General features: G+C 39.6%; 1 protein-coding gene across 6 annotated transcripts in view; it reads left to right on the forward strand.

Moving 5' to 3' along the window:
- Positions 1 to 11,594: 11,594 nt before the first annotated feature.
- VPS13B (vacuolar protein sorting 13 homolog B) overlaps positions 11,595 to 24,158 on the forward strand; it is a 368,719-nt gene continuing 356,155 nt past the window's right edge. For 5 of the 6 annotated variants that reach the window (XR_014010614.1, XM_081204225.1, XM_081204222.1 and 2 more), the window contains exons 1-3: positions 11,595 to 11,858; positions 13,184 to 13,350; positions 20,706 to 20,849. Coding sequence is in view for 5 of the 6 variants with exons in the window: in XM_081204225.1 (XP_081060351.1) it covers positions 13,204 to 13,350; positions 20,706 to 20,849 (291 nt within the window). In the remaining variant the exon portion in view is untranslated. The remainder of the gene's footprint in view (positions 11,859 to 13,183; positions 13,351 to 20,705; positions 20,850 to 24,158) is intronic. The other variant, XM_081204223.1, reaches the window with a different exon arrangement.

A 24,158-nucleotide genomic window follows, 5' to 3' on the forward strand; every position in this document is an offset into this window, starting at 1 on the left:
TTTAGATTTCATTTTTGTATTTCTGTTATTGCGTCCTTGTATGAATGATCAGTGGATTGTTTCATTGTGTGACAGCTCCGTCAATAGAACATGAGACTCTTAATCTCAAGGTTGTGGGTTTGAGCCCCACACCGGTCGAAAGATTCCTGCATTGCAGGGGATTGGACTAGATGATCCTGACCGCCCCTTCCAACTCTACAATTATATGATTCTATGATCTTGGTGCACATTTGTTAATATGAGACTGATTTGTAACGGTTAGTGAATTATCTTGAAATATTGCTAGGTTTTATTATGTAGCTTTTCTAATGATGTGAACTGCTTTGAGCAGTAATATACAGTACACTGTAATATACAGTACACTAGTGGTAGTGATGTGTTGTTGTTTTTAGTGATGATTTGCTCATACATATAAAAAATGTCACGAGACACTGGAGTTTCTGCTGCAGTTAGTCTCATGCTGTATCATCCAATGCCACTTGACATGAAGAAATATTAAGGTTCATGTTTGGTTTAAGATTAAAATCTGCTGATACTGGTATCCAGTACAGAGCACTCTCTTCCCAGTCTACTACAGACCTTACGTAATCCTATCTTCAGGTAAGCAGAAATCAGCAAATAATTAGCATAAATATTCCCAACTTTGTAACACACAGAGACCTGTGTCCCTTTCACGGGATTTCCTTACCTCTACACACAACAAATAAAAACTAACTCGAAGCACTGTTGTAATATTACAACAGGTTATATATACATATATATCAACCAAAAACTTAACTTTCCATCCAGGACAGAAGCAATGAAAGCAAGCAGACATCTTACTTGCTACCAGTGTTAAACAAGAGCAAGTCCCCAGCTGCCACACTGCATTGTATGGGGATATTTTTGGAGTTTGTTTTGTATGGGAACCCAGGTTTTATAGCCAGATTTCCTGGCAGCACGCTGTGCAGGTTGCATGTGAAATCTGATTGAGGTGAGTGAATTAATGTGGTGGCGGTTTGGAATGTCGTCCAGCTGCCAGTTAGAATTATGTTTGTTTGCCTTTGGCATAAGTGTGAACGGAGCAGCCATACATTTCAGAAGTGTGAGCGTACATTTTTACATCTCACACTAATGAATACATTTTTTTGTATCCTTCTCACTTGGGAGAATGCATTTGTGGCTGTTGTTTACCACTTGTGTGGTATGGGGTGGGGGGACTTTGACCTCAGATTTAATGTGGCAAATACAGCACTAGATAGATGAACAAACTTAATTATGTCTGCAATTAAAAACATAAACGAGGCCATAAGATTTAGGGCAAATTTTTGATGGCTGAAAGGCAGTGTTATAAGAATAACAAATCTTTAGAGACAAAGTTATTGAAAGATTTATTTATTTATTTAGTGCAAAAAATGTATTTTCTTTAGAGGGATTTTAAAAAATAAAATAAAAAATCACCAGTTTCACATGCACACCCTATGTCTCATCCTCATGCACAACCTCTTTTATCAACAAGCTGATGGTAATACAATTTACAGCTTGTTTTTCATGTGGAAGGTACTATATAAAATTAAGTTGCTGTTGCTGCTGATATGGCCAGAATTTCCCCCCCAACCAAAGCTGTCAATAACTGACACTAAACCAATAAGTTACAAAGTACACTGCAATAGTGTCAGACACCATTGGCTTCGCTCTTTATCCTAGATAAACTATTTTCTTTCTTTCTTTAAACAGATTGGAGGGTCAGTAGGGGAGATTACATTTATATACAGTGTAACCCATTTTTATCACCTTCTAATTAATGCATACAAAATCCCCTCTTTTTATGTGTTTTGTTGACATGCTTTTTCTAATGTAATGTAGATGTGTCTGCCTGGCCCTGTCTAAATAACTTCAGGACATGAACTTGGGGATTTGAATATGTAACTCACTTTCACAACAGCTGACATGCCAAATTGTGTAATAACAATTACAATTGGAAATAAACTCTCTTTGCTTACAGTTCTTTACGTTGAGCAATTATATGCAGTGTTTTCTTTATTTCTTTTTAATCAGGATATTTCCTGTGTACCGAGTGTCAAATACTTGTAATCTAATCAGTTGTGAAGGACACATTAATACGTAAATCAGCAGGAGAGGATCATGCCCTGGCCTTCATACATTTTGATTTTAGAGAATGTACAAATCTTCAGATATTACGTAGGGCACATGTGTTTTGGTACTCAGACTTGTAGTACAAGACTATAAAATGTATAAAGTCCCGTTCAGACTGTTGCAGTATGAATGCTTTCCAAGATGAAAAGAGGGTTTGCAGAGGTAAAATATACTGCATTCAGTTTAAAACAAAATGTGTTCAGTACCTACTAGAAGAATGGGTAAATCAATCACAACATATATAAACAGAGGCTATTCTGACAAACATGTTCTGTAAAATATGTACAAAGTTCATTGCTTCGCCGATGTAACTATAGTCCTGGAATTTTTGGCACTTTACCCATCATTCTGTTTTCATACACAGAATAAGTCAGGGGGGAAAATATCTCCAGATATTTGTCTTTGACCACCACCCCCCAATCCATTTTGGACCAAATGTTGACTGTTGACCTATGAAAGAAAGCTAAAGTTGCTCTAATATGAAAATAGGGACATTTGATTGATTTGGAACAGAATGTCTTCATTTTCATGCAGTGTTGGAGAGTATGTGATTGAGTGATAGCCAAGAGGTATATTTGCAGATCCTGTTAATTCACAGGCCTGTGAAAACACAATTTAAGGACCGTAGGATCACATGATAATAGATTCATCTTCCCACAATGAGCTCGATCCAAGTCCCAGGTATGAAAGCACTTGGAACTGAGGTTTGAAATCAGAATGCAATGTTTCCCAAAATTCATAGTATATGGAACTGGTACTGAGATTTGATAGATAAGTCCCAAAATGCTAACACTGTGGATTCCATTTTTCCCCTTTTCATTTTTTTCTTGTAAGTTCAAGAACATTGTGATTATAGTGTGTCTCATGAACATGGGAACTCCTCCTACATATCCTTTCTTTAAATTTAAACTTAGACGAATCCACCTCTCCTTGAGTACTTCCTTGTTTTTGCCAAAATGGCTGCATTTGTCAGCAGCAAAACCTGAACAGAATTTTTAGCTGACCTGCTCCCTCTTCTGGCTGGCATCTAGCTTTGCAGCACCAGAAGGAAAAATAAACAGACTACACGTGCATAGGTTTATTTAAAATAATGTTTTGTGTTTATTTCTTCAGATTATCCACAAGTTTAGTGGGGTTTTTTTAATGAGAGATATTAATCTTGAGTGTGACAAGAGAGGACACTGGTGTATAGGTTGGAGTAGCTCAATGTACCATCGGGTATATGATCTTTAGTTTCATTTTTTGAAACGGTGAATAAGTTGAGGTGTAGTGTGATAGCACCACAGGAGTGCAAGATGAGAAGTCACAACTACTGAGGACCTGTGACCAGTAGTGGCCAATTTATCCTTGTCCTTTGCGGGTCTCTGTTTGGGTTCCCTCATCAAAAACTCCTTTTCAAAGATGGCAGATTTCAGTCCCACTGTGTTTTAAGGACACAGTAGATGTTGCCGTGTCAGGCTTCCTGGGCATCCAGTCAGCTGGCCCCCAAGGACCATTCTCAGGACACCAGGCCCTATACACCCCCTGCTTCAAAGCTAGCTCCTCAGTCCAAGGAACTAAGCTCTGGAATTAGACTTTTGCCTAGCCCATGCTCCGTATTCCGGGTTGCTGCCCACTCCTGCTTCTGGTCCATTTGGGTGGATAGTCAACTCCTGAAACCTGATGGGCCAGATCCAACCTGAGGCCAGAAACACTTTTTACTCAGCTTGAGATTAAATGATCAATATTTCACAGCTGATTCAGTTCTGTCAATAGAACTAATAGAGAGTAGGTACCTGTGCCCAGAGTGGTGAACCACCAAGCCTGCAATCCTTAGGCAGAAGATGAGGAAGAAAAGACTGTCTTGCCTCTTCCAGTGCTCTGCTGGAAGTAAGGGAGAATGAACACTCTTGTGCTTCTCTGTAGTTTCCCTGGTTTTTATATATATAATTATTCTCTACCGTTGGGTAGACTCAATATACTCAATGCCCAGCTATTTGAATATATTGAACACTTTTCATACAATTTATATTGTTTAATTATGCAGTGACTGAATACTTGGGATTTCTTCCCACCCCTTCATCCTCACTTATACTTTGGAGCTAAACAGTAAAGAAATTCTTGGAAGTCAGCATAACAGTAAGTTAAAAAAACACCAGAAGTTGAACAATACATGCAAACCAATGTACTGAATCTGCATAACTCGAAGAACAAATTAATACAATTGCACTCAGACAGAAGTGTACTCTGTGTACAAATTAGGATCCCTGTTCATATTAAGCATATTAAGGCAACAGGAAAATACTTACTGGTCACTGTGGTTTTCCATAATTATTGTATTTCTAACAGTGTGCTAAGTTTGCAGATTACTAGGATCAGCCCAACCCATGCTTTTGTAAAAATAAAAACTCTTGCTATGTATTTGACTGTAGCCTCCATATTTTTTATTTTTAATAAAATAACATTTATTGAAATTGTCCATGTTCCAATGGGATTCTTCACAATTTACAACAAAGCACTGTCATTAGAAGCGCACAATTAAGCAGATGGAAAACAAAGGTATTGCTGTTGTGTCAGCATGAAATAAATCTGCTTAACTTCTTCACCACTCTTGTGAGATACAAGTAGCCCTTTACTTCTGCTTTCCAAGGTGTCAAATGCACTTACTGCTTTTTTCAAAGAAGCCTGATGTTTCTCCACAAAGCTCATTACATTGTTTTTGGATAAACTTGGGTGGCATCAGTCATACTACAAAAAGACATTAAGTACCTCCCTGGAAAGCAACAGAATCATGGAGTAAAAAACTCTTTTCAGATATTTGTATTGCAGTAGGAGAGGAGGAGGAGGAGGTGCTGCTCTGATTAGAAAGGAGTAGGAGGAGAGCAAACCATCAGGATGTCAAGTCCATTGAAGAAGAAAAGGGAAAAAAGAACACATCTGTTCTCTATTCTCCTTCTCCCAGTGTCTGGAAACACACAGATCTAATTTCTCATTGCAGCTGGCCACAGGGAGGTCAATTTGAGTGTATTCCTATTCTCTGAAGATTATCTCTAGAATTCTTTGGTTCCAGTCCCAATTTCTAGCTGTCTTCTGCTTTCAGCCCGGTTTGCAGAGTGCATTTGATGCACTTTGTTGAAATTTGTATGTGATTCTTGAATCCACTACAAAGTTGACTCCTGAGTTCCGCAGAGAGGAATCTAGTTCCCCCTTGTTGGTTCACATGTGGCTGCTGTTTCGTAAGATTGCCTTTAAGCTCTCATCCCATGCGATTCTCCATGAATCACTGCCCACTTAGTTGCTCTCAACTTCCTCTGCTTTATGTTCAGATTTTAATCATTTTCCTTAGAATGTTACAAGGGGTTCATCTGTGCTCCTGAAAAGGAACTCTCCAAGGCTATTGACAGGATGTTTTGGTATTTGGTCAATAGGTTGCATTTCAGAAACAGGCAGAAAGAACTCTTGTCCAAATAGCACATGCTCTGAGCTGATTGGGTAATGTCCCAAAGCTCCCCTTGTTGAGGGGGAGAAGGTTCAGCAACGGACCAAATGACTTTAGCGTGCGTGTATTGGTCCTTTGGGGTTCTGATTATTTTTAGACTTTCAGGTTCAGATTAGGCGTACTGGAAGAAGATTAATGAAACTTTGGAAGGATGGTGCAGAAGAAGATTCGCTCCTAAATACTTGTTGGAATTATGTGGCCTCAATAGTTCTTTCCAGAGTGATTTCTACATATTCGGCTGCTTATATTCCAAAAGTAGTTGAATAGACATTTCCTGGTTGAAAGGCTAGGCCCTCCAGCACAACCAAATACTTTGCTGCCCCAGCCAGTATGGCCAACGATCAGGGATGATGTCAGTTGTAGTGCAGCAACATCTGGAGGGCATCGTATTGGCTTACCCTTGCACTCTACCAGTGGGCTCTAAGTAGTAGAAATGCATGCTGAAAAATCATTAATAAATAAATAAATTCTGGAACACCAAAGTGGAAATTCTTCCTTTTTGAGATTCTAGTTTGATCAATCTTATGTAGCCAGAGCCTCTTGGCTCTACTATAATCCATTTAAAAACAATATAACCTATCAACTGAGTCAGCTGGATAAAGAATGGCTGGGTGGTGGGGAGACAAAAAGTGTTAATGGATGGATTTGTCTAGTTTAAACAATATTTTTGAATTGTTTGGCATTAGGGTGAAAAAATAAGAGCCGGTAGATGTACGGTGGGAATAAAGATTTTAATTCTTTTTGGGTATCAATTTATGATACTGTCAGGCTGTTCTTAGCACTTTTGGCTCAGGAGAGGAAATGGACTTTAGTCTAACCTTAAAGACTTGAGATTTGAAAAAGTCAGCAGTTCCTTAATGTTTGCTGCTCACACGGGAGTTTTAACTGTTTGCCAAATTAGTGAAGCAACCTTTCCATCTCCTTCTCTAAAGATGGCAGAAAGTGTTTTGTTTCTGGAAGAAGGAAATGAGGATGTTGACCCTATGCATTGGAAGCATTTTCCTTCATCTCCTCTTGAGACATACACTTACATATGAGCAGGATTTACACAGCATTGTAGGAGGAAATGGTCATGCCAAAGCAGCATTTCTGAATAAACATAAATAAAAATGTGAGATCACTGCATATGTAGTATTTCTATAAGAAATCTACTATTTCGAACATCTATGTGATACTCTTTGAAAACAAATGGTTTCTCAGAAAGAAGTTGTCATTCATGTTTCACTCTGCAATAATGTTGTCCAACTTTGAAAAACAGAATGAATATTTAATACTAGTAGAAATGTTTCATTCAAAATGCCAATTTCCATTTGGGAATAATATTCATTTGTTGTAGCTCAAATCTTCCCAGAATATCTAAATGAGTATGTATTTGATTAAAAACAGGGTAAAGCTGCTTTTGCAAGTTCACAGATTTTATTTCTTGTAAGACCAAGGGCATAAATCTGAGGACATCTGGAGGTTACAATAAATCATGGACTGTTTCTTTAAAAACATTTTTACGGCTATTTATCATATTTGTACATCATATACTGCAACCAGAAACACGTTTGGGTGGATGCTTCTTGGTTTCAAAAGTATTCACTCATGAGATGCTCAAGTGAAAGATGTTTTGTCCAACAGAACAATAAACCCAAAATGGAAAATTGCAAAATGACTTCAAACATTTTGGTCACAAATCTGATAAGAAGGTTGAGAATTACTGTGCATATCCTTAATCCTCACAATCAGTTTTATGTTCAGGATTATTTTGCCAGCAACACATTGAAGCATAGCCCCTGGAATACTTTATTTTTTTGAAAAAATGTTTGATTAAGGATAAAGATGTTTATGATGTTTGTTATAACATCATAAAACACCCCAGTAGAATTGTGATTTTCCCTTCTCTTTCCACTACATTAATGGATAGAAGACTGAAGGTTGTAAAGACATTATCAATCAATTTCCAAAGTTTAATGCTTCAAATGTCTGTCAAAAGGAGTCATACCTGATAATAACTTTAGTCTCATACATGTTTTAATAGTCTGTTATGATGTCCAATGTACTTTGAAGATAATCTCCCTGTCCATGACATTAGGTGCAGAAAATAAAGGACCACCATCTTGTGTGAAATGTCTCTGGTTTTTCTTTTCCATGGGAAACCTTAATATTATGGGTAATTTGGAATACTTTCCTGCATTTCTAATCAAAGGTGCAATATAAGAAACGACTTTATTGCTGGCAAGACACAGCAAAATCTAAAAGATTGAAGTTCAAGATACACAGCCTAAATTATATGTTATGTACTACTTCTTTGGAGTGTAGAGGAATCATATTATTTCCTCCACATTAATAATATTTTTTTTTATTCTGCATAGAATGTAAGGATTAACAGTTCTGTAAGATGTCTTGCGTTCCTGCTAGGAAATGTGGAGATACATTATGTCAGCAGGAGGCCAAGAAGTTGTCTCAGTGACACTTAACTTGCCATTGCTTACATTGTTTTAAATATTAGATTGTTTTATCTTCTTATTCCTCTTCCTCAAGTTACAATGGCGATTCAAGGCCAAAAGAAGATACCCTATTATTGCCACCTACTGGCTATAACATAATACTTCTCAATTATAATTGCCCATAAACTATTATCTTCTAAGAACTTCCACAAAATTGGCAGCACTTGACCCTAAAGATTTTTGTCTTGAAAGATATGACCCAAAGCTAAATTTAAATGCTGAAGTTATTCATCTTGCGGAAAAGAAGCTCCCTCTCATCCCTGCATCTCAAATAACCCTATACTTTACTTGATTATCAACTCATTCTTCTACCCTGAAAACTTCGCAAAGTGCCAACCTATCCAACAGTGAGATAGCTATATGAGGTTATATAAAGGCACCAAGACATCAGAAACTGGTAAATTCTAGTTGGCCAGTTGGTATACATCCTATTGGATCATAGTTCTAGGCCAATGACGTGACAGAATCCAACCAAAATTGAAATTGAAATGATTGGCAGGAGACAATAAAAGAGGAAGCCTTGGGCAAGGAAAAAGTGCTACTGGTGTGCAGCTGTTGGGTAGCTGAAGGAAGAGTTGGAAGTCAGGTAGTGGGTATTGAGGAACTTCAGAAGTGGCTTGGGAACCAAGAGCTATCATCACTAGACTAGGACTGAGAATGTTCATAGGGAAGAGTTTATGACTGTAGAGACAAACCTCAGAAGAATTCTGTAGCCAATTGTCAGCAAGATTGCTGAAATATTGAGACAGAAGTGTTGGCTGGACCAGGGTAGAGACTGAAGCAGAAGTCCTATGAGAAGTATGAGAGACTCTGGAAGGAACGGGGCATTAATCAGATTGAAGACTTCATAGTCCTGAGTTCAGGACTGTTATAGGGAAACTGACTTATGTTTGGATAGGGGGAGGAACTGAAGTGCAAGTGGCAGGAACCCTATATTGTGTTGGTTATACTGCTTAACGTTATAGTAACATATTCCTGTAGTGTATACATACTTATTTAAAGTAATTGTAGCAAAGTAAAGTTTATTACTAGCTTATTAAGTAACCAAACACACATACATCACAATCTGTTTATGTTAACAATTTTAAATAAAATGTAGCATACTCTGTATTTATATTTGGATAGCTGTGCCGTTTTGCCCTATGCTTAACCATAGCTACTGATGGATAAACGTATGAAAGTGCTAAATGGTGGTGAGATAACATGGTGGGTAGCAATAACAAAGTGAAGAAAAAAATTGATGGGTCATAGCAGGGAAAACTAAAAGTGTGAAATAACCCCCTCAATAATAAATGAGTGAGGCATTTTCCACGAGGACAAGTACATGGATTGGTTTAAAACTATAACGTGAATAATATTCCAAATTCCTTTGTCTCAGAACCCAGAAAAGGATTTTCATCAGAATTTTTTTATGTTACATTAAAATTAAATGTATGCTATGCAGAGTTTCTTGTAATCCTTGCATTTGGCCCTGAACATTGTTGCATATGCACATCTTTACTTCAGCCCAGGATTTCTATTCCCCCCCCAGAGAGATTTTAACCCTTTTCAAGAGTTTCCTAGGGCAGCTTACAAAAAAAGTTTAAATTACAATAAGATTAAATCAAAACACAACATGGCAGTATTAATGAAAATATACCCATACACCAGCATAAAAGCAGTGTACAAATTATAAACCCTGGGAAAATAAAAAGGTCTCTGCATGGTGCCAAATTTACATCAAGGTATTTGCCAGGTGAGCCACCCTGGGGAAAGTCTTCGACAGCCAGAATGCCATTCCACTGAAGCTGCCTGCCACACCTTAGAATCTTACGTAACTGTAGATTACATGAATACTGAAACACAGTTGTAGTTAATGACAAAATAAAAACTGACAAATCACCAGGTCTGGATGGCATCCAGTTGAAAATTTTTAAAATGAACCAACCTGGACTATGCGATCATCAGCTGAGGCCTTTCCATGAGAGATCCAGAGGTTGGCAACGTAAGAACAGGCCTTTTCTGTGGTGGCTCCATTTGTGGAATGCTCTCCCCCCCAGATTGCCTTAATTACATATCTTTAGGCGTCAGGTGAAAATGTTTCTCTTTAACCAGGTCTTTGGCTATGTCCTTCTAAATGTGTTTGTGCCAGGGAGGTTATTGGTTTGTTCTTGCTATGTATTTTGTATTCTCACTTTGTATTTTTATGTTGTGAACTGGCCTGTGATCTTCAGAAGAAGGGCAGGATACAAATTTAATTAATAATAGTAATAAAATTAAAAGAATGTGAATGTGAGAATATTCAAAAATATGCAACTTGCTTCTAAGACCAGGCTCCATACCATAGAACTGGAAAGTGGCCAACATAACACCAATGATAAAAGGCAGATTTACTGGGGTTCAAGAAAGTGAGACCAATTCACTTAATATCTATCTTGGGGGAAATCCCATTTTGTTTAAACTACCTGGTATTGGGGCCTGTGCTTTTTAACTTGTCAATGTATTCATTATGATCTAGAGTTAGGAGTGAGTAGTGAGGAAGCCAAATTTGCCTACGATATCAAATGGTTCAGGGTAGCTTAAACAAAATGGGATTTTTCACACCAAGTGAATAGATAGTACAAAGGCACACAATTTAATAAACACAAATGTAAAGTGATGCACCTTGGGGATCTTTAGGCAACAGGTGCACAAGGAGGAACATGACTGAGGTGTATAGAACTATGTATGTTACGGAGACTCACTCCTAAACTTCCTTCCTTCCTAAAACCCTCATCAGCGAACAAGCCAAAAGCCAGTGCAAAACTGCGTAAAATCAAGTTAAACAAACCAGCACATGGAAAAGTAATGCGGGTCAATTACATAATAATAATAATAATAATAATAATAATAATAATAATAATAATAATAATAATAATTTATTTATATCCCGCCCTCCCCAGCCGAAGCTGGGTTCAGAGTGGCTAACAGTAAAAATAACACAATTTACATAAAATCACAATCAATTAATTGAAATACATTCTAAAATCAATTCGGGATCATATTAATGGCAACCATTGGGCTAGAGTTCTATGAGGATTACCAAAAGGAGGTACTTAAATGCGCGTAATCAAAAAGGACTGGGGGTGTGTATGGGTATTTCAAAAGTCTTCCCGCGGCTCTAGGCAGACCACAGTGCAGGGGCCAGGAGAGCCTCTTTAGGAAGGTCCTTCCACCACCGGAGCCTTTTATGTTCCCCGAGGCTGTGCGGGCAGCGCGTGGGAAAAGCCGACCAAAGGCGCCGGCGAGGGAGCCCAGGGCACATCCAAGAGATAGGAAGAAGTAGTTAAGAGAGGTGGCCAACGAAGACAGCACTCCCCCCCCCCCTCCCGCCTTGCACAGCCTCAGGTCCAGGCAGGAAGCCGTCGCCGGGAGCTCCGCGCGCCTCCTCTCCCTCCCTCTCTCCCGCAGCCCTTCGCGTCCCCGGCTGAAGCCTCTCTCTCGGAAGCTTCCCGCCGGATGGTGTCACCGCCAAATGCGTCCGGCGAAACGGAGGCGGCGGCTTCGGCGGCGGTTGTTGTGAGGCTGGAACCCGGAACTGCCTCGGCGGCCGACCAAACAAACCAACCTCAGGCTCGCTTGGCCCTTGGCGACGACGCCTCCTCGGCTGCTGAGCATGAAGGGCCGGGCTGCGGACGACGGGGCGCCTCGCGGGGAGTGAACCACCGCCGGCGAGCCGCGAGCTGCGTTCCGGGCAGGAGAAGGAGAAGCCCCATGAGGAAGCCGAGGCCGCGGTAGGGTGAGGGGCGTCTCGGTGGGGGGGGGGCGGCGAAGGGCGGCGCGCGCGCGCTCAGCTTGCGGGGGTCTCGGGGTGCCTCGCGGGGGGCGTTGAAGCAGGAGGAAGGCGGCGGGGAGAAGTTGTGGAAGAGGCGTGTTGGAGAGAGTCAAGGGTCCTGACCCTGGGGGGGGGGGGCATGAGATTCAAGGGTTGGGTTCCCCGTGGCAGAATACGCGCCTGGAGCCCACGTGGAAGAAACTGCTAAAAGTTTACACCTGGTTGGTTGGTTGGACGCTTCCCGTGTTTGGGTCGCGTTTCAACAAGGTGGTGGTGTTGGCCTTAAGAGAGAATCGCAAAATAATTTACAGCTGTCACCTGTGACGCTGTGTGCCGAATGCATTGGTTGTGTTTAGGATGAAGAACGTTTGGGACATTACAATAATCCCATATATTCTTCATCCTAAACAGAACCAACGCATTGTTATTGTAGTAACCTGCAGTTTGATGAGAGTATATATTTAAAGTCTGTGAATAAATGAGGAAATTAAGTTATTTTGGATATGCAGAAGATATTAAAAATAAATTTTAGGAACTGCAGAAAGAGGGGGAAGTAAGTCAAGTTTCGAAATGTTAAAAAGATTGTAAAATTAGTGAAATGTATAAACCTGAAAAGCATAATTTTTTTAAAAAAGAAAAAGAACATTTGGGACAGAAACACCACCTCCCATAGCAAAAACCCATATATGTTTGCATGCGTTGCTTCAGATTTGTTTCCTCCTACTAGGCACTTTAAAAGGAGTTGTTTTAAATTGATACAATAGATGCTTTGGTTTTTTTATTATGGGTTGCATATAAAACTTATTATATTATTATATTATATTTGGGCTTCAAATTGTCATTGGAAGTGATACACAAACTGGTGGTGAGATTACATGAGCTGCAAAACTTAGTTTTGGAATTGCTGCTTTACAGCCTGTGCTGCAAACTAGTTAAGAGAGAGAATAACATTATTTAAGTGAATATTGTGTTCAGTCATCTGTAGGTATACTTTAGTGCTAAGATACAAAGTTTAAAGGGGCCTGCTACGATCGTCTAAGCCTGGGAATGCTTGGTGGAAGTCTCCTGTATTTGCTGTTCTTAGTATAAACCTTACTGAATTCAGTGGGACTTCTCAATTGAAATGTATATGATTTGAATGATGCATGGCTGTTAAACTGCATCAGTTTAAATCCAAATACAGTTCTGATTTGAAAGTTTCTGACAGTGGCAGTAGGTTTGCTTTCTACAGTATTTTTATGCATACTAGGAAGATGTAACATGAGTTTCTTTTCTTTTTTAAAGGTTCCATCAACAAAGACACAATGCTTGAGTCGTATGTGACTCCTATTCTAATGAGCTATGTGAATCGCTATATTAAGAACTTGAAGCCTTCTGATCTACAGCTATCACTCTGGGGAGGAGATGTTGTTCTTAGCAAGCTTGAGTTAAAACTTGATGTACTTGAACAGGTATGTTGTTCTTTGTGCATAACTCAAATAAATTAATGTAACTTTAAATAAGCTGTCCTCAATTTACTTTGGGTGAATGATACCCTTTTTTAGCATTATTGAGACATGTATATTCCATGTTTCTCAGGAGTAAAATCATATGAATTTAGGGTGCAAACGGTGCCTTACTACTCTGGCATACTTTTCTATGTTAATGCATAAACATATTTTATATATATTTTTCTTCCATGTTTGTGAAGCCTGGCCTCCATTCCTCTCTCAAGGCCCTCCATTGCTCAGATCAGGCTGCCTAATTCTATATTGGTGGCATTTCTTTCCCACAAACATCAAGCACCTTTGTACTTACATCTTCTGTCACTCAGTACGCAAGAAGCCTTGCGATACAGTACTACAGGCCAATTGAAGTTGTCTTCCTTGCAGTGAGCTGTTTGAAAAGACACACTTTATATTCCCCTACATATTTTCAGCTGAAACTTGGTAATTTAAGCTGTTTCTCTTCTGAATATTGTGTTGAAAAGATAAAATGGACTTTCTACAGAAAAGACTTGCACAATATAACAACAGTCTTGTGTTGAATGTCTGTAATATCTTGTTTCTGTAACTGATGTTGCATCTTGTTGACGTGGGGAAAATAACTTTGGTTGGGATCCAGTGATGCAGTGTATGTATACCATAGCTGTCAACTTTTCCCTTTTTTTAAGGGAAATTCCCTTTTTCCAAATAGGATTCCTTGCAAGAAAAGGGAAAAGTTGACAGCTATGGTGTATACAGGGGAGAACCATACCTGCACCTGTTGTTTGCTTTGGTACAGCAGTTCTATTGCTGAAGAGGCAAGTTGCAAATCCTCAGATGTGGGAATTGTTGCATCATAACACAGAAATGTAGGGATGACTGTTCGTGGTTCTCCTGCTATGTGTGCAAATCTTGAACATTACGTCTTTCCTCTGGAGCAGTCTTAGAAACTGATATATGAAAGCTAGAAGCTAAATGGTATCTTAAACCTAGGTTATGGGCGCAACAATGGATTGTCTAGGCACACTTTTTTATAACAAGAATACAAAGCTGACAATGAATGAACTGAGGCTAAAAACGTATGTTCATTTTTCACATGGGCTAGTCCTTATCTGAAGCCTGCAAAAAACAAAGCCACGCTTCCCCTGCCCGTCTCCCTAATAGGGTCTCTTCTCCAGTATTCGGAGAGTGGCTGGAAGTGGGGAGGGAAAAAATGGTCCTCCTTTTCTTCCACTCTGCCGACAAGCCCTGGATTCTCCCTATACCCACTTTCCTTCATATAAATATATCTTTTTTGGCACCACAAACAATACATATTAAAAGCTTATACAACTGATGCAGAGACACCCACCTTGAGTGTCCAGTTTGCAAACCTAAGACCTATCATATTTTTCCATGTATAAGACAACCCCTAGATCTATCGAAAGCCTAGTGAGGAGGAATTTCTCCTCCCACACCCTCAGCACCAACAGTGGCAGTTTTAATCTGAAATCTTAGGTGCAGTACTGCGCCCAGAGCTCAGAAATTCCCTGTCGCAAAACATGCCTATAACAATGGGAGTGTTGGACACTGCTCTGGAGAATAAACTGTGTCTGCCTCACTGTGCATTTTTATAATTGTCCTTTATAATATAAAAACACTTGCTTTGGCATACTTTCCTTGTACATTTATCTAATTACTGTTAGGGTTTTTTTTCCTGTTGCCAAGTGTTTTTTTCGAGAATTAATTTGATTCACTGTTGTTGGTCATGTGTTCTGTGTTTTATGATTTTTAGAATTTTATGATTTTTAATTATTTTTTAATACAGAGCCATGATAGATAGATAATTTATTACGGTCAGAGACCAGCTTATAAAACACACCTGGGGGTACAATCCCAGAAGGAAAACAAACATTTAAAACAATGTACAACAGGAAATTTAAAATTTATAAATGTGATAAGTGTATAGATCTTTATAAACTATAAGATAAGCTACCGCAGAGAAATGATCCAGAATCAACCATGGAACAGAGTTTGGGGATTTTCTTAACAAACTAGTTTGAATAGGGGGATAGTCTGCACCTACAAATCTGTACACAGAATCTGGTGACCATCCGGGTCGTCTTATGATCTTTGCCTAACAGGAAAAGGTCGAATTTTTGCTTTTCCGGGAGGTCAGTGAGCCTTACCAGCAGGGGATCAATGGTCTCACTACGTGCCTCTTCATAAAAGGGACATCTAAAAAATAAGTGCTCTGGACTTCCTATATCCCCCAATGAACAGGTGCAAAGACTCTGAGCATATGGGACTTTTTAAAAGGATCCTTCCAGGACCAGTGAGGGCAGAGCCGAGCTTCTGGTGAAAGTAAAAGCCCTTCTTGCATTTTTGGATATGAGAAAGAAGAGATTTGCTGCCGGTGTGGCTATATCTCTCTCAATTTCTGCAATTTCATAGTCTGGGCACCTTGAGCAGTCCTGTTGTCTCTCGGTGTCTATGATTCTTTGCCTATCCGTAACTTTTGCTTGGTCCAACGCCAGTCTTAGAAAGGCTTGAGGGGCAAGACCCAGTTTCTGAAGGGTGTTCAGGACTGCTGTCTGCCAGCCTGACTGGAACTGGTTGCAGAGGATCAGTGGGGCTATTCCTCAGGGGAGCAGATTCAATGACAGCCATTTGTAGATTGATGTTAGCCTCCACTCTCATCATCCCCGTTTCTAGTCTGACCCATGTGTTTGAAATGCATCTGGGGACTTGTAGGAGAGCTCTAACAAAACCATGATATATTTTTATGAGCTAGAAGTTTATAAATGGTCTTATAAATAATATATATATGTCTACATCATATTCATGTGATTAAAATGAGGAATATTTTTTATCTCATATGGAAGTAAAAAAGATTAATAGATGAAAAGGAGCTTTGTTGAGCAATGTTTATGAAGTTTAAAATTGCCACACATTGGTGTATCTGAAACACAATATAAAGAGCTACAGTAGAGCTACATTATAGAAAGGCTTTTGAAATTGAGAAAAGATTCAAGATCAAGTGTCACACATGGTGTGGAGGAGGCTAAGGAGGAGGCTGCTTTTTGAGGAATATGTTCTGTGTTCTAGCATAAACATTAAAATAATAACTTCTGAAGGATTCTCAAATTGCTTGGCTAAATTGAACATATTTTTAGACCTAGAAATGAGTTTTAGAAAGAATGTGGGTATGATGTATCTGTTTAAACTTGCTTGTCATTAAAATGGATGTACACATTTGTTCTATGTAGCATCAATCAACATACTTAATAAAGATAAATTCTAATGTAAGATGTTGGACTATATTCTTTTTTGACATATGTATTCTTGGCGATTTTGCACTTTCGGTCAACATATTGAAGAAGCTCTCTTCATCTAAACAAAAGAGAGCATACAAAACAGATGTTTCATTTACTCAGGAGTAAGTTGTTGTTCAGTGGACTTGCTCTCAAAAAAGTGCATTGGATTGCAGCTTTAAGTGGTGTCTCCTGGGTTGTCAGCTTTTGACATCTGACTTGATTCTACATTTTGACAACTTCACTTTGTTAAGTTGAAAACGTTTGTTGGAAAAAACACCGACCTGTATTTATACAACAGTGAGTCAGGCAGCTGTCATAAAAGGCAAACAAGTTGTTTTCAAACTTTCAACAGCTTTCTATTATCCACTTCTGTGTTTTCTTCACTGCTATTCTCTACCCTGATGAAGGCTGAGCTCCTGTGTTTCCTCTTGAAGCATTAGGACAGTGGCATTGAATCTTCTATCTTTTCAAAAGTTGTGAAATCGCTGTACACATTAGTAGTAGTTCATGGGAACCTATATATCTTAAAACCTAGCTTATAAACACAGCGGACCTGAACCTGATCTCGAGAAACAGTTGCACATCTTTTCATAAAAACAAAATTGAACAGTAGCCCCTAAAGTAACTTCTGTCCCCGCACCATGGTGCTATCTCACAAACTGCTGCTGTAATACTGTGCAAGGATGATGGTGTGTGTTTGTGTATGTGTGTGTACACACACACACACACACACACACACACACAGTGGCCTGTGCATGTGTACACTCACACCCTTGCCTGAATGGTTGTTCAGTCTATGTTTAAGAACATATGACCTTGATTGATTATCAGGCAGGTTCCTTCAATGTACCGTTATTGATGCCTGCTTAAATCATTTTTGTTTAGGCAAGCCTGCCCTGTCCCTGACATACAGATGTTAACACGTTTTAAATTATTTTAACTGCTTTTATGTAGAAGTATATCCCATTTCTAATTGGCATTGCATCTTGAGTACATGCATGATGATTCCTTGTTCATTCAGCTTCTTGTTACTTAATTCAACAAACAGCAGTTCATGTATATGCCAGAGTGCTTATGGATCAAGGCAATTTTATGTAGGATCAGAATATAATGTTTCCCCTAGGCTTGGCTATACAGTAGCTTCTAATGTCTGTTGTTAGTGACTTGTCTGGAGTTCCTTTTATATGTCAAAAGTGAACTGCAAATGTGCCATGCAATTCACAGTGCAACATCCCTTATTCATGACACAGTTGTGAAATAAGGGGCAGACTTGTTATACATTATTGAAACCTATTGGGTGAGCTATCTAGGCCTCACCTGACTCAGATTGTCCTGCCTGAGTATTTGGTGTGGCACCAATCCAGCAGGTGGAGGGCGGTTGCTCCTGGGGGGGTGGTCTTTAATATTCAAACTGAGTCCACCTTGTTAGGACCACCTCAGAACTTTATGGCCACCTTAACAATTTGTGGGGCTATCTCAGTATACCATTGACGCAGCACATATTGCATGTCTGACAACTGATCTGGAATTTGCTACAGAGTAAATTTGGAATGATCCAGTGGTTGTGCAGAGTTTGACCCTATTGTGGGTGGAATCACTCACTGGTGAGGTTTGGATTGGCTGTGGCTGTCTCCCCCTGTGGAGGTGCGGGACCCATTAAGATGGATCTTGGAGCAATAAATCAGCCCAGTTCATGGCTAGGTCTCAGGTGGTACACATCTCAGAGCAGCTACAGCCAGGCAGAGGTGAAGGTGTATAATCACGCCTACCATGCGGCAATATTGAAAACACCTATTCCACAACTGTTGCCTCCTCAGTGAACTTTTTTTAGTGGCTAATGGTCTGGTTAAATCATGTTTGGTAATAAAGACAAATAATTGTGGAGGATGCTGAATGCTGTTTGTGCTGACTTGTAAGGAGGAGACAGACTACTGCCGAAGCCATAGGTATATTGTATGAAGTATTCCAAGGAGGAGCATGATGGAAAGTTGGATTTAATTACCTCTGAAGTTTTATTTTAGTCACTGGAGAGTAGAGCATACAGGAAAAGGTTGCCTCCTCTTCTGGAAGGCAGGGTTAAAACTGGAACAAACTGTTAAAGGTGGCAAGACTGACAAAGAGGAAATCTTATTAGCAGCCTTACAGGCCTCAAGGCCTGTGAGTTTTGTCAGGCCCATGGAAAGAGGAGAGAAACACCAGCTGTGGCATATCGCCACCTTTCTCTTTTGTGTGTGTTCTGTTTCTACTATGGAAAAGGAGTGGGAGATCTTTGCTGTTTATACTTGTGGGCGATGATTCATACCACTCAGGATAAGGTCCTGGATGAGTTGGAGAGAGGGGTGAAAGTTGTTAAGTTGCGCAAAGGTCACAAAGTAGAATGGGGACTTCTTTATGTGACTATCTTGCTGGGTTTTACCAAAGGTATTTTATTAAATTGACATTTGTAATTGCTGTCCTTATTGCAGTTGCTTTGTTTGCATTATCATGGAACTGTTTGTTGTTTACTGGGCCTGTTGATATGATTTTGTAACTGCTGTACATGGTTATATTTTTCTGTATGTCCTTTCTACTTTGTTCTTTTGTTTCCGCACTCTTGGATTGAAAATATTCAATGAATAGCAGGTTATAAATATTTCTGATAAAACAAGTAAGTCGCTCAGAAGCTCATTGTACTTTATGTAGCACTTTGAAGGCAAAATTGCTCATATTTGCTTCAAACTTGGTGTCATAATTGTAGCAAGCCCATGCTTTTAAAATCTGGAAGGAAGGCCCTGCATTTCCCGTTGATGGGGATGAACCCATGTGCTGATTATACGGGGTAAGGACTCCTCTGTGGCAAATGCCCTGTATGTGGAACTCCTTTCCTGGAGGTATGTGGTGGTTCCCTTCCCTTGATGGCTTTCAAATGCCAATGAAAGATGTGCTTCTCATCTTTAACACATGGTTGAGGAAGCTGTGTTATGTTTTTATATTGTACTTAGATACAAAATTTTAATTGATCTTTTAATTATGGCTTTGGGTGTATTTGGATTTTGGATTTGATATCCCGCCTTTCACTCCCCTTCAGGAGTCTCAAAGCGGCTAACAATCTCCTTTCCCTTCCTCCCCCACAACAAACACTCTGTGAGGTGAGTGGGGCTGAGAGACTTCAAAGAAGTGTGACTGGCCCAAGGTCACCCAGCAGCTGCATGTGGATGTGAATTCTGTTAAGCATTCTGAACTCCTTGGGGAGGAAGGGTGGCATAGAAATTTGATAATAAGTGTTTATTTGAAGGCAACCTCAGGATCCACTTCCTAGCTTGAGAATTCCTATTCAAGTTTACTGTAAGCCTTTGAGTGTCATGTGTGTTTGTGTGGTAGATTAGCAGTGTAAGACCATTTCATTCATTCATTTATTTTTGTTGGATTTTAGTGGCCATTGATAATTAGGCAGAGGGCCTTCTCGGTGATGGGGCCCTCCCTGTGGAACGCCCTCCGATCAGATGTCAGGGAAATAAATAACTATCTGACTTTTAGAAGACATCTGAAGGCAGCCCTGTTTAGGGAAATTTTTAATGTTTGATGTTTTATTCTGTTTTTAATCTGTTGGGAGCCGCCCAGATTGGCTGGGGAAACTCAGCCGGATGGGCGGGGTATAAATAATAAATTATTATTTTTATTATTTTTATTGTTAGGAGTTTGGATTAACTGTATATAGTTTATGGATTTTATGTTTTATAAGTTGTGCTTGTTTTTTCAATGAGTCTTCAAGCTTAGAACTGAATAAAAGCCAAATGAATGAATGCAGTGTGTGTGTGTGATGTGTCAGAATAGATGCAACTTGACACACATTGGTTATGTTCTTGGTTTATTTATATGAATGAGGTAGTTCCCCATTATCCGGGAAACTATTTTGAAATGCACCAAAATTTATGTCAGACAGCTTGCAGCAGAAAAACTTGTTAAATTGCATTTGGATAACTGTAACTACATGCTCAAGCTGCTCGTTTTATTTCATTTTGTTTTTAATAGCTAGCTTGGTAATTTGATATGACTTTTGTTTTCAAGGAGCTGAAACTACCATTTACATTTTTAAGCGGACACATTCATGAACTGCGCATCCACGTACCATGGACAAAGCTTGGTTCCGAGCCAGTTGTGATTACAATAAATACAATGGAGTGCATTTTGAAGTTGAAGGATGGAGTCCAGGTAAGAAAACAACATGCAATCTTTAAAAAGACAGTATATATGAACTTATTGGATTTTACAGGAACTTGGATACATGGTTAGTTTCCCTAGCAAAAGGCTACCATGATGCTCATCTTATCCTTATGAGGTTTCCTCCTGAAAGTCACTTTCTATTGCAGTCAAGTTGTGATTGGAAGCTCAGTTTCTTCTTGATTCCACTGAATCTTTGAAGAAGGTGAAATGTGTTTCTTGCTGTAGTGATCTTTTGGACTAGCTATAATTGTTCCAGTTTTCTACTAACTAAAAATCTGGATCTCATTGCTGGAGTTGAGTACTGGCATCCTTCCAAAATGAGGAAGTGATGTAGGGAAACTAGTAGTTTTTTATTATCGTGCTTCAATATTTTCATACCAATGCACTTACCACATTTAAATTTTGCTTTTAATTTTTATTTCAATTTTCTTCTTTGTCATCCTGGAATTGATCTTCATAGTTGAGTTTTTCCCTTTAAAAAAAAAACACTTTCCCATCAATAAGATGTTGAATGTGTAGAAGGGATGGGAGGGATGTTGAGATGGAACAACAACAATAACTTTATTATTTGTACCCTGCCCATCCGTCTGGTTTGCCCCAGCCACTCTGGGCGGCTTCCAGTACAGTGGTACCTTGGGTTAAGAACTTAATTCGTTCTGGAGGTCCGTTCGTAACCTGAAACTGTTCTTAACCTGAGGTACCACTTTAGCTAATGGGGCCTCCCGCTGCTGCTGCACCGCCACTGCACAATTTCTGTTCTCATCCTGAAGCAAAGTTCTTAACCCGAGGTACTATTTCTGGGTTAGCAGAGTCTGTAACCTGAAGTGTCTGTAACCTGAAGCGTCTGTAACCCGAGTTACCACTGTATAGTGAAATAGATTCTGGTGTTGTGTAGTAGCCCAAGTTTTATTTTCTCCTAGCTTCTAAACTTACGAACATGTGCTTTGGCACAGTGATAAAGAATTATTAAAGGGTTAAAAAAAATAAAAAAATACTGATTATGAAAGAAGGTGGCCAAGGAGTGGAACAACATGTGAGCTTGGTTTAAACCAGTAATGCACAAAATTGTGTTTATTTAATGAAGTTTAAGATCAGAGGTCTCTTGTACATTTCAAAAGTGGGAAAGTACCTTTCCCTTAATATCTTTCTTCAGTTCTGTTATGCAAAACCCCTTCTTTCTTCAGTTCTGCCCACACAATCCATTTTTGTAACCCACAATAGTAAAGGGAAACTTTGTGTTGAGACGCAGTACATCTCTGAATGCAAGACATGGAGTGGGGCGGTGGAGGGAAGACTCTTGGCTTCATTCCCTGCTTGTAAGTATCCCAGAGATGCCGGGTGGTATCCAACTAACTTGTCCCATCAGCAGAAGGAATTACGCTCGTGCAATGGAACGTCTACCCTCTCCTCCCCGCACCTCTCATTTCCCCCCTGCTCAGACTTGCCATTAATCTCTGGAATTCACCATCATAAGGTACAGTGGTACCTCGGGTTACATATGCTTCAGGTTACATACGCTTCAGGTTACAGACTCCACTAACCCAGAAATACTGCTTCAGGTTAAGCACTTTGCTTCAGGATGAGAACAGAAATCATGTTCCGGTGGTGCGGCAGCAGCAGGAGGCCCCATTAGCTAAAGTGGTGCTTCAGGTTAAGAACAGTTAAGTACGGACCTCTGGAACGAATTAAGTACTTAACCCGAGGTACCACGGTATAACAATGGCCACTAGCTTTGATTACATTCATTATATCCCCACCCCCTGATTTATAAAAGATAAAAAACCGCTAACAGGGAGTTTCAAGGTGGTACACCACTAAAAAAACAGATGCTAGGAACTAATGGAGAAAGGCCATTGCTTTCATGCTCTGCCTTTGAGCTTCTACCAGCCAGACACTGTTGGCAACAGAACCCCAAATCACTCTTATGCCTCATATGCGCTGAAAAATACTTTTGTCTTTGAAGATTAGCTTTCCACACAGATTTACTTAGAACATTTTTACTCTGCCTTTCAATGCAATAGTCTCAAGACAGATAATAAAAACAAAAATAAATGTTCATTCACTCATAGTGGTGGTTCTCCACCCCCCCAAGGGAGTTTTGAGTATATTCTGAAATGGATGCTGTGATAAGGCAAAAAGTGCAAGCGTTCAGGTGCTTAAAGTCTTGCACAAAGACTTGCATTCCTTCCATGCAGCAAGCTCTACAATAGCAACCAACTGGAAAGGCTTATAAAATTCCAGTATTTCCGGGAAGTTTAAACACCTCTGGAGCCACTTAATGTGGAAATTTGGCTAATCAAACAAAGAAAGCAAAGGGATGGGTTAAGCCAGGAACAGTTTGAATCCTTTTTTTCTAAATTATGCTATTCACTTATACATCGTGGCACATAGAAAAACACCAGGTTGTTGCAGTATCTTCAATGACACATGGATTTCTTACTAGATTGATATAATTGTGTCCAAGTTTGTTTTATAGCTGTTTCTGTGTTAGATACATATATATTGCAAAAACAAACAAACAAACTCCAGTGAAATAAAAAGTAACCATTTGAAGCAGCAATGATAAGCAGTGTTTGCAGCTATAACTGGTATATTTAGTGGTCAAAAGTTAATCTGAATGAAAATATTTTAAGTCCCTGAAATGGACTGTGCTGCTAGATTTGGCAATTTCTTTTGGGAGATGGTTCTATAATCTCAGGGCAACATTCTCAGCTGTTGCCACTAATTTTTAGAAGGCAGTTGAAATACTATTCTTCAAATATTCTACACCTAGGCTTTAAAACTGACTCTCAGCATCTAGAATCAACCTGGCATCTAGTTGATTGTGTACTTAAATAATTGGTTTATTATATTTCTTTACTCCATTATATTCTCTATTCTTCAGTCTCTGGTTTGTACAGTGGACGCTCGGGTTGCAAACGTGATCCATGTGGGAGGCACATTCGCAACCCGCAGCGCCGCGTCTGTGCACACACGGGTTGCGATTCAGTGCTTCTGCGCATGCGAAAAGCGTGCTTTGCTGCCTCTGCACATGCGCAAGTGCCGAAACCCGGAAGTAACCCGTTCCGGTACTTCTGGGTTTTGGCGCATCCGTAACCTGAAAACGCGCAACCTGAAGCGTCTGTAACCCGAGGTATGACTGTATATGAGGCTGGAAATTGCCCACATTTGTATGCTATGTGAGAACTGGTACTTCTTTTGGTTGGGTTGGCACACTGCATACATTAAGAAATTGCCACCGCGTTCACTCTTGAACCGTAAAACCAAAATGATCACATGAATAGGAAGGGAATTTCT

The sequence above is a fragment of the Podarcis bocagei genome (assembly GCF_964188305.1).
Source record: "Podarcis bocagei genome assembly, chromosome: 8".
Lineage (NCBI taxonomy): Eukaryota > Metazoa > Chordata > Lepidosauria > Squamata > Lacertidae > Podarcis > Podarcis bocagei.